We start from the raw sequence: 11,968 nt of genomic DNA on the forward strand, positions 1-11,968 counted from the left end.
TGTAACCCACCAGAGAAACAGCTGCTGTGTAACTCACCAGAGAAACAGCTGCTGTGTAACTCACCAGAGAAACGGCTGCTGTGTAACCCACAGCAGAAACAGCTGCTGTGTAACCCGCCAGAGAAACAGCTGCTGTGTAACTCACCAGAGAAACAGCTGCTGTATAACTCACCAGAGAAACAGCTGCTGTGTAACTCACCAGAGAATCAGCTGCTGTGTAACCCACTGAAGAAACAGCTGCTGTGTAACTCACCAGAGAAATGTAAGCTGTGTAACCCACCAGAGAAACAGCTGCTGTGTAACTCACCAGAGAAACAGCTGCTGTGTAACTCACCAGAGAAACGGCTGCTGTGTAACCCACAGCAGAAACAGCTGCTGTGTAACCCGCCAGAGAAACAGCTGCTGTGTAACTCACCAGAGAAACAGCTGCTGTGTACCCACCAGAGAAACAGCTGCTGTGTACCCCACCAGAGAAACAGCTGCTATGTAACTCACCAGAGAAACAGCTGCTGTATAACTCACCAGAGAAACAGCTGCTGTGTAACTCACCAGAGAAACAGCTGCTGTGTAACTCACCAGAGAAACAGCTGCTGTGTAACCCACTGAAGAAACAGCTGCTGTGTAACTCACCAGAGAAATGTAAGCTGTGTAACCCACCAGAGAAACAGCTGCTGTGTAACCCACCAGAGAAACAGCTGCTGTGTAACCCACCAGAAAAACAGCTGCTGTGTAACCCACCAGAGAAACAGCTGCTGTGTAACTCACCAGAGAAACAGCTGCTGTGTATCCCACCAGAGAAACAGCTTCTGTGTAACCCACCAGAGAAACAGCTGCTGTGTAACTCACCAGAGAAACAGCTGCTGTGTAACCCACCAGAGAAACATAAGCTATGTAACCCACCAGAGAAACAGCTGCTATGTAACCCACTAGAGAAACGTAAGCTGTGTAACCCACAAGAGAAACATAAGCTATGTAACTCACCAGAGAAACATAAATTGTGTAACCCACCAGAGAAACGTAAGCTGTGTAACCCACCAGAGAAACATAAGCTATGTAACCCACCAGAGAAACAGCTGCTATGTAACCCACCAGAGAAACGTAAGCTGTGTAACCCACCAGAGAAACATAAGCAATGTAACTCACCAGAGAAACATAAGCTGTGTAACCCACCAGAGAAACAGCTGCTGTGTAACCCACCAGAGAAACATAAGCTATGTAACTCACCAGAGAAACATAAGCTGTGTAACCCACCAGAGAAACAGCTGCTGTGTAACCCACCAGAGAAACATAAGCTATGTAACCCACCAGAGAAACGTAAACTGTGTAACCCACCAGAGAAACGTAAGCTGTGTAACCCACCAGAGAAACGTAAACTGTGTAACCCACCAGAGAAACGTAAGCTGTGTAACCCACCAGAGAAACATAAACTGTGTAACCCACCAGAGAAACAGCTGCTGTGTAACCCACCAGAGAAACATAAGCTGTGTAACTCACCAGAGAAACAGCTGCTGTGTAACGCACCAGAGAAACATAAGCTATGTAACCCACCAGAGAAACATACGCTATGTAACCCACCAGAGAAACATACGCTATGTAACCCACCAGAGAAACAGCTGCTATGTAACTCACCAGAGAAACATAAGCTATGTAACCCACCAGAGAAACATACGCTATGTAACCCACCAGAGATACGTAAACTGTGTAACCTACCAGAGAAACAGCTGCTATGTAACTCACCAGAGAAACATAAGCTATGTAACCCACCAGAGAAACATAAGCTATGTAACCCACCAGAGAAACGTAAACTGTGTAACCCACCAGAGAAACGTAAACTGTGTAACCCACCAGAGAAACGTAAACTGTGTAACCCACCAGAGAAACGTAAACTGTGTAACTCACCAGAGAAACAGCTGCTATGTAACCCACCAGAGAAACGTAAACTGTGTAACCCACCAGAGAAACAGCTGCTGTGTAACCCACCAGAGAAACGTAAACTGTGTAACCCACCAGAGAAACGTAAACTGTGTAACTCACCAGAGAAACAGCTGCTATGTAACCCACCAGAGAAACGTAAACTGTGTAACCCACCAGAGAAACAGCTGCTGTGTAACCCACCAGAGAAACGTAAACTGTGTAACCCACCAGAGAAACGTAAACTGTGTAACCCACCAGAGAAACGTAAACTGTGTAACCCACCAGAGAAACGTAAACTGTGTAACCCACCAGAGAAACATAAGCTGTGTAACCCACCAGAAAAACGTAAACTGTGTAACCCACCAGAGAAACATAAGCTGTGTAACCCACCAGAGAAACGTAAGCTATGTAACCCACCAGAGAAACAGCTGCTATGTAACCCACCAGAGAAACGTAAACTGTGTAACCCACCAGAGAAACGTAAACTGTGTAACCCACCAGAGAAACATAAGCTGTGTAACCCACCAGAAAAACGTAAACTGTGTAACCCACCAGAGAAACGTAAACTGTGTAACCCACCAGAGAAACAGCTGCTATGTAACCCACCAGAGAAACGTAAACTGTGTAACCCACCTGAGAAACGTAAACTGTGTAACCCACCAGAGAAACAGCTGCTATGTAACCCACCAGAGAAACGTAAACTGTGTAACCCACCAGAGAAACGTAAACTGTGTAACCCACCAGAGAAACGTAAACTGTGTAACCCACCAGAGAAACGTAAACTGTGTAACCCACCAGAGAAACGTAAACTGTGTAACCCACCAGAGAAACGTAAACTGTGTAACCCACCAGAGAAACGTAAACTGTGTAACCCACCAGAGAAACGTAAACTGTGTAACCCACCAGAGAAACAGCTGCTGTGTAACCCACCAGAGAAACATAAGCTGTGTAACCCACCAGAGAAACGTAAACTGTGTAACCCACCAGAGAAACGTAAACTGTGTAACCCACCAGAGAAACGTAAACTGTGTAACCCACCAGAGAAACGTAAACTGTGTAACCCACCAGAGAAACGTAAACTGTGTAACCCACCAGAGAAACGTAAACTGTGTAACCCACCAGAGAAACGTAAACTGTGTAACCCACCAGAGAAACGTAAACTGTGTAACCCACCAGAGAAACGTAAACTGTGTAACCCACCAGAGAAACGTAAACTGTGTAACCCACCAGAGAAACGTAAGCTGTGTAACCCACCAGAAAAACGTAAACTGTGTAACCCACCAGAGAAACGTAAACTGTGTAACCCACCAGAGAAACGTAAACTGTGTAACCCACCAGAGAAACGTAAACTGTGTAACCCACCAGAGAAACGTAAACTGTGTAACCCACCAGAGAAACGTAAACTGTGTAACCCACCAGAGAAACGTAAACTGTGTAACCCACCAGAGAAACGTAAACTGTGTAACCCACCAGAGAAACGTAAACTGTGTAACTCACCAGAGAAACAGCTGCTGTGTAACCCACCAGAGAAACATAAGCTATGTAACCCACCAGAGAAACGTAAACTGTGTAACCCACCAGAGAAACATAAAAACTAAAACTAAACCACAACACCACCCACTGACCTCTTTCTGTCGGGACTTTACTAAAACTATAATCACTGGTTAGGCTAAATTAAAAAAGGATTCAAAAATGTAAATTTGGGAAAGAGGCCACAGTCTCTCCACATGAATCATCAAAACTAGAGCACAGGCAGCCATCTTGGAAACCCAGCACAACATAGTGAGTCAGGAACAGAGAGGAGTCCTCTGTATACTGTATGTGGACAGATTTAACGGAATATACCTTTCCATCCACACCCCGAGAACATAGAGCGGAATGGTATTCTTAACAAGTGCTCTGGGAATGAGGTTTGGGAATGTTTGGCCAGAGCTGCTGCCACAGGCGTACAGACGTCCACACAGGGCGAGGCCATGGTTGTCTTGGTGTCAGAGGCATGGAACCAATCAAGGTTCAGAGGACAACAGGAAGTGAGAGGTCGAGCGCTGACTCTGGAATTCTTGTTTTTCAGCTTCTGCTTTACTCTTTGACTGATTCACCCCCTCTTCTCCCTTTCCTTCCCTCTGTTCCATCCTCCCCCTCTCCCTCACACCCCTCCTTTCTCCTCCCCCTCTCCCTCACTTCCTATTTTACTATTCCGTTACTCTATTTCCATCTGTCGTTACTCTCCTCCTCTCTACTCTAAACCTTCCCCTCTATCTCCCTCCAATCTCTGCCTTCCAATCCATCCATTCCCTCTCTCCATCCAATCCCTACCCTCCAATCCATCCATTCCCTCTCTGCATCCAATCCCTGCCCTCCAATCCATCCATTCCCTCTCTCCCTCATTCTCTCATAGCACAGTGCTTCACTGCTGATCCTGTTTAGTAATTGGAAGTCAGAAAGAGAGGTAGACTGCATTTCCTAGTCTTGGGTCAGATGAAACATTAAATCTCTCCTCTTCTCCTTCATCTCCTCCTCTAGCTGGATGACACAGTAAGGAAAGCCCCGTCAACACGTCCTAAGGAGAAGGATGAGGCTCAACAACACTAGTCTTTAGGAGAAATACTGCATTGTTACGTGACTTAGTCAATCTAGGTGAGCCGGCTCAAGACTGGATGTTAAAAATAGTATTAGAACCATGAGTTGAATTCTCCTTTCAATATGGTAAGCTAACTCAACAAAGACAACCATCTTTGGATAAAACCTTCACCGCCACTGGTTATAACCTAGTCCTTATAGACCTCAAATGACATTGAACAAGTGATTTTTCAGAAACACCTGTGATATGGCTAATAGAGTTACCTCACCAATACCCTGCCTTCTGCCCCCTGGTGCCCTCACCTCATTGGCTGAGTTCATTAGGTGCTTCCTGTTGAGCGTCATACTGAGTGTGTTGTTTTGGCTCATCATGGGTGTCTTAACAAACATAAAGTCACTGCGGCTGGAGGTGGTGGAGTAGCAGGGTCTGTAGGTCCGTGTTCCTGGGGGGTCTTGAGCCCCTCCCACCACCTCCATGTAACGGATGGGTCCGTCTGTGTTGAGCTGCAGGTGGAGGTCCTTGTGGGGCCTCTGATGGTAGGCCCTGCTGGGCCGGTAATGGCTGTAGCAGCAGCCTGTCCCTCCATGGTCACTGCGGTGGCGGAGGCATCGGACCATGATGATGAAGAAGGTGAGGAAGGACATGGCCGAGACGCAGGCCAGTGAGATGATGAGGTACAGGGTGATGTCAGACATCCCAGTCTGCCGCATCCCCGACGTCTTCTGGTTGTCCATGGCGGCGTCACTGGCACCCTTCTCCTCCACTGTTACCGTAATGGCCACAGTGGTGGAGAGAGTAGGTTCGCCGTTGTCCTGGACGACCACAGTGATGTCATAGGCGGAGCCACCCTCCTCCTCGGCTAGCTTGCGAGTGGTGCGGAGCTCGCCGGTGTGCGGGGTGATGAGGAACAGAGCAGCGTGAGGCCCGGGGGCGATGGAGTAAAACAACCAGGCGTTATGACCGCTATCGGGATCCACCCCAACCAGTTTATTAATGAGATGCCCTGGCCCAGCCGACAGCGGTACACTGAGCTGCAGTCCCGTATCCTGGGGGAAGGGGGGATACACGATGAGGGGAGCATTGTCGTTAAGATCTACTACGAATACATGCACGGTGACGTTGGTGGTCATAGGTGTCGCCCCGGCGTCTCGAGCCTGTACCTCAATGCGGAAGGCGCTGAGGGTTTCATGGTCCAGGGAGTGCATGCTATAGATGTGGCCAGTCTCTGGGTTGATGTAGACATAGGAGGAGATGTGTGAGCCCTGGACCATGCTGGGCAGGATGGAAAAGGAGACGCGGGCATTTTCCCCTATGTCCGGGTCAGAGGCCACCACCATGGCGATAGGGGTGCTGGGGGCGTTGTTCTCGGGGACGTCCACTGAGTAAGAGGCCTGGGAGAATGACGGAGCGTTGTCATTCACGTCTGACAGCTTGACCACGAAGGTCGTACATGACGACAGGGGAGGGGATCCAGCGTCGGTCGCCATGATGACCACAGTGTAATCAGCCATGGTCTCTCTGTCCAGGTTGCCGTCGGTGATGAGGTTGTAGTGCTCTCCAAAGGCGGAGTTGAGTTTGAAGGGCAGACCAGACTGGACCTTTAATGTTACCTTGCCGTTCTTACCAGAGTCCAGGTCCCTTGCGCTGATGAGGGCGATAACTGTGCCCAGTGCTGCGTCCTCCTGGATAGGACTGGTCAGTGACGTCAACATCACCTCCGGAGAGTTATCATTCACGTCAGTGACTTCAACTTTGATGTTACAGGATGCTTCCATGGCGGGGGTTCCCCCATCCCTGGCCAGCACAGTGACGTAATACTCATTAGCTGTTTCGTAATCCACGTGACCATTCACACGGACCTCACCGGTTTTCGAATCCACGCTGAATAGCTTGAGCACCCGGTCCGGCGTGTATTTACTAAACAGGAAGGAGATCTCCCCGTTCTGAGCATAATCCCCGTCGGTTGCGTTCAGTTTCGTTACTAAAGTGCCCTTTTCAACATTCTCCAACACGCTAACTTTTTTAATCGACATGTCAAAGACGGGCGCGTTGTCATTGACGTCCAGAATTGTAATGAGTAGAAGAGTGGAGCCAGACTTCTCTGGCTGTCCCCCGTCTAGGGCAGTAAGCAACAGGCGAAACGAGGCCTGCGTCTCCCTATCCAAAGCCTTCACTAAAACTAACTCCGGGAACTTATCCCCGTCACTTTTCGTTTCCACATTCAAAACAAAGCGGTCGTTGGATGCGAGGTGATACGTACGCAGAGAGTTGATACCCACATCTGGATCGTGCGCACTTTCCAGTCGGAACCGGGTGCCCGGCGCGGCCGCCTCTGATATCTCCAAGGAAATATTATTAGTGGAAAACTGTGGCGCATTGTCATTTACATCCACAATATCCACAAGAACACGATGTATTGCTAAAGGGTCCTCGAGTACAATCTCAACATGCAGTGAACACGTTGCACTTAATTCGCACATGTGTTCCCTGTCAATTGTCTGTCTAATAATAAAATCCCCAGTCGCCTGGTTCACCTCGAAGTACTGCGCGTTAGATTCCGAGACCACCCGCAATTTTCTCTGAATTATCATTTGAACGGTGAGACCCAAATCTTTAACGATATTCCCGACCACAGCCCCCGGACTGAGCTCTTCTGACACCGAGTAACTAAGCTGGGCGGTCGCGCCCATGAGGCAAGCCAGGGAAAACCATAGCCTCAGCACGGGCCACCCTCCGCAGTGCTTCCTCTGTCTGGATTCCATTATGAGAGGGGTCCGGGGGATGGAAAAGTTAAAAGTTCCTCTTTACCTTAACTAATCCATAGTTTCGTGAAAACAACGGTACCAGGCCTTTGGTAAACACTTCCGTTTAAGAAAAAGTGCGGTGGGAAGTTTATAAGTAATCATGACGCCCTTATTCTATATGTAAAATAAAGAGTAAAGGTAAAACTGCTTGAAGGCTCGGCTAAAACTCTCCCCAGTCTGTCTCCTCTGCTCCGCTCCTCTTAGGGCGGGGACACAAAGACCCGTTTCCTATTGGCCGAGCACCCGGGACTTGCTCCCCATACAGAAAGAACTCTTTCACAAAGCGGAGAGAGTGAAAACGTTTTAGAGGCACTTCTTTTGCACTAACAACCAAGTTACCGACACGTTACAGGCTAAATCCATTATTGTTTTAAGCAAAACAACTCTGAATGCACAACAGAAAGGCAAAGGGAAGCGTAAAAGCAAATTATTGAGTTTGTTTTTTAAAAGAAAGTGACTTATGCCTTTTCCAAAGGCATGCTGCACAGACCGAAACAAAAAGGGTGGGTATGAACCACAACTGTAAGTATGAACTTGTTGCTATGTTTTGTCAACGAAAGGAACTTATTCCACTGAATATAGGCAACGTTAAAAGGGAAGTGATGAACTGATGGTCAAATTGCAATGATAGATTTAGCCGCAAGGTGGCATGTTTCCAAAGCGTTTCCATTTCAGACGTGTTGATAACGCTTGAATCATACACCATTATGTAACCTAGACTCGTCTTGGCAAGGAGGCAGCAATGTCATTGATGACAAATACAACGAGCATTGGCCTACTTACAACAGCTGTGTTGTAACAGGCCTACTACAACAGCTGTGTTGTAACAGGCCTACTACAACAGCTGTGTTGTAACAGGCCTACTACAACAGCTGTGTTGTAACAGGCCTACTACAACAGCTGTGTTGTAACAGGCCTACTACAACAGCTGTGTTGTAACAGGCCTACTACAACAGCTGTGTTGTAACAGGCCTACTACAACAGCTGTGTTGTAACAGGCCTACTACAACAGCTGTGTTGTAACAGGCCTACTACAACAGCTGTGTTGTAACAGGCCTACTACAACAGCTGTGTTGTAACAGGCCTACTACAACAGCTGTGTTGTAACAGGCCTACTACAACAGCTGTGTTGTAACAGGCCTACTACAACAGTTAATAAATGGCATATGCACTTATTTACATTTACATTTTAGTAATTTAGCAGACGCCTTTATCCAGAGAGATTTACAGTTAGATTACAAAAGTCACTTATCGTTTGATCCGGTGAAAATTAGTAGGCCTACGGTACTGACGTTACAGTGCTATGATATAGGCCTAAAGAAATCCACATAATTCACTGGTATGCTAAATGAGGTAATCAACGAAAAAGGGTTTAATAACTATTAACACAATTTGTCCGGTGTAAATTCATATTTTGGAAAATCATAATTGTCTTCATAATTTTCGTTATGAAGAAAATATTTTACATGAAACCACAAGCCTACCTTTTTTATGTAGTTGATAAGTGTTTACAATGAATTATTACAATGAACTACTCTACAACCATATATGACATGCAGGTTAAGATATCATCCATTCTCATAGGCTACAACGTTGAGGTGAATGTGCACACCGGTAAGCATGATTTGGCGCTAATACTATATAATATTAGGCCGACATTGTTATATCATAAAGTGCACCCTGGACAATTAAACGTCACAATACAGTTCTTCATAAACTCTCAGGGTGTGATGTCATAACTGATGGTGGATCTTCACTTACGGATTATGACATCATAGGCTACATGAAAAATTAACTCTGAATTCTCATGATAGGACGTCATAAAGCACTAGTCAGGAATATTATTCGTCACAGTGCTGTTGTTTACTGCTCACCTGCTGGCTCTCAAAGGTCCAGGCGCTGTCGGGTAAAGACGCGTCTAGAACGTTGATCATCTCCTTAAAGTCAGTGGTGCTGCTGGGCTTAACGAAGGTGAAATCACTGAACTCTGACATGGGAGAGAGACAGGACCTGAAGGACTGACTCTGAGACAACATGTCCCCTCCCAGGACCTCTACGTACTTAATAGGCCCGTCAGTGTTGAGCTGGATCTGCAGGTTTCTATTGGGGTTATTGTAGTCGTCCAAATCGTCCAGTCTCATGCAGCAACTACCGCTGCTCCTGCTGTTTCTAACGCACTTGACCGCTAACATGACAAAAGTCACCAGAGACAGCATGGACACCGAGGCCAGAGAGAGGATCAAATACAGGGTGATTCTCCCGCTTTTCTTGCCGGGCTCTGGCGCTTTCTGCAGGAGGTCCAAGATGGGTTCTTGGAGCCCGTGCTCTACCAGTATGGCCACTGTGACCGTGGAAGACTGTACCGGTTCCCCGTCGTCCTTTATCTCTATAAGCAGCCTCTGAGAGGAGTCGTCCTGCTCGGACACAGCGCGTTTAGTCCTTACTTCCCCTGTGTAAAGATTGACATTGAACAGAGACGCATCTGTGGCCTCCGCCAGTTTATACGAGATCCAGGCGTTATGACCCGAGTCTGCGTCCACGGCCGTTACCTTAGTAACCAGGTGGCCTGCTTTAGAAGAGCGGGGCATCTTCTGGTGAGAGAGCGAGCCCAGGGCAGCGGAGGGGTAAATAACAGCGGGGGCATTGTCGTTCTGGTCCAGGATAAAAACATGGACAGTGGCGTTGCTGCTCAGAGACGGAGAGCCGTGGTCCTTTGCCTGCACCAGAATCTGAAACACCTTCAGTGTCTCATAGTCAAACGAGTGCATGCTGTAGATGCTGCCGTTATCAGAGTTCATATACACATAGGAGGAGACAGACACTTTGGAGTCTAGGATGGAGTAAGAGATTTTGGCATTATCCCCGAAATCCAGGTCAGATGCAGATACTGAGGAGAGCATGGAGCCTGGTAGTCCATTCTCTTTTAAATAGACATCATAGGAGGACTGAGTGAATTTAGGGGAGTTGTCGTTGACATCAATGATACTGACAGGTATAGTTTTCTTGGTAGTCAGGGGAGGGGAACCCGAATCAGTGGCTGTTATCTCAATTTTATACTCTGAGAAGCTCTCTCGGTCTAAAACACCACTGGTGACCAGTGCGTAATTATTAGAAAATGACGGTTTTAGTTTGAAAGGATAGTCTCGCGGGAGCTCTAACGTTACGTTACCGTTATTCCCGGAGTCTAGGTCCCGGACACTGATCAAAGCCACTACTGTGCCACTGGGTGCGTCTTCGCGCACAGGGCTCGGTTTAGAGGTGAGGACGATTTCAGGAGAGTTGTCATTAACGTCTACGACTTCTACCTGCACACTACAATGTCCCTCCATTTTAGGGGTGCCTTTGTCTTTCGCGCTGATGTCAATTTCAAAATTTACAGCACTCTCGAAATCTAATTCCCCCTTTAAAAATAATTTCCCGGTCGCAGGATCAATCTCAAATACAGACAGCACGGAATCAGGTGTATGCACACCGAACGCATAATCTACCTCCCCATTTTGGCCCTCGTCGATGTCTGTCGCTTTAGGTTGTAATATTAGAGTACCCTTCGCGCTACTTTCACTTACATAAACTTTATACACAGTTTTTTCAAAAACGGGAATGTTGTCATTGTTATCAAGCACTGTAATTGTTATTTGTGCCGTTCCGGATCTTATGGGATTACCCCCATCAAGCGCTGTCAATAATAGCTGATGGAAAACCTTTTTCTCTCTGTCCAGAGGTTTTGCCAAAACGAGTTCTGGCACTTTTCTTCCACCAGTGATTTCTTTTAATTTTAAAGTAAAACATTCGTCTTTACTAAGAGTATATGATTTTAGATAATTACTTCCAACATCTGGGTCTTGTGCGCTTTCTAATGGAAAACGTACACCTGCTGCAGTAGATTCAGCTATCTCTAATGTATGTTGTTTTGAAGGAAAACTAGGGGAGTTGTCATTCATATCTTGTATTTCTACCTCAACACGATATAGTTGTAACGGGTTCTCAATAACAACCTGCAGAGGTAGAACGCAGCTGACGCTTTGTCCGCATAAAGTCTCTCTGTCTATTCTCTCATTGACGACCAGCTCGCCCTTCCCCGCATCCACACTGAAGTACTGCTTACCAGCCTCAGAGGCGACACGCAGTTTACGGTGAAAAATCTCAGATAGTCCCAAACCCAGATCTTTGGCTAGATTTCCTACCACAGAGCCCTGTTTCAGTTCCTCCGGGATGGTGTAGCGAGTCTGTCCGTCTATTGTACTCCACAAGAGAAAGGAATGATGCCACCAAAGAGCCAGCCATCTCCAGTCTCGGTATCCCATTCTCTTTGTCATCCCTGATCCGTTACAGCACAATTCCTAATTAAATACTGTCCAGAACAAAGAGTGTCATATCAAAACATCTCCAGAATGTATATTCCATTCAGCAATTTTCCCATAAATGTTTTATCGCGACATGGACGTGTTTGGAGTATGTAGTCTTTACGTGTATGGAAGCGCATCCCTCTCTCTCCTCCAGCTCGGAGTATTGTAAGGGTTACGTTGCTGAGGCTGGGGGAGGGGGTAGATCTCTTTGGACAGTTCTGCACACTATTGGTGCACAGCGTACATCTCTAACACCCAATGAGGGGCCACCAGTACAGACCTCTTAAAGCCACAGCAGTCACACTACCCACGCGCTCTAACAC

General features: G+C 47.0%; 1 protein-coding gene across 46 annotated transcripts in view; it reads right to left on the bottom strand.

Annotated features, from left to right (window-relative positions):
* The window catches only part of LOC110504427 (protocadherin gamma-A11-like), a 244,201-nt gene that overhangs the window by 23,798 nt on the left and 208,435 nt on the right, over positions 1-11,968 (bottom strand). For 2 of the 46 annotated variants that reach the window (XM_090219536.1, XM_090219490.1), the window contains exon 1: positions 9,174-11,812. The exons of 42 other annotated variants lie outside the window; for them this stretch is intronic. In XM_090219536.1, coding sequence (XP_090075662.1) covers positions 9,174-11,615 — 2,442 coding nt within the window. In that variant the 5' untranslated portion in view covers positions 11,616-11,812. Of the gene's footprint in view, positions 1-4,797; positions 7,509-9,173; positions 11,813-11,968 lie in introns of those variants that run through there. 2 more of the 46 variants (XM_036970074.2, XM_090219489.1) reach the window with 1 other exon arrangement.

The sequence above is a fragment of the Oncorhynchus mykiss genome, chromosome 25, assembly GCF_057628025.1.
Source record: "Oncorhynchus mykiss isolate SJ-2025 chromosome 25, ASM5762802v1, whole genome shotgun sequence".
NCBI classification, from domain to species: domain Eukaryota; kingdom Metazoa; phylum Chordata; class Actinopteri; order Salmoniformes; family Salmonidae; genus Oncorhynchus; species Oncorhynchus mykiss.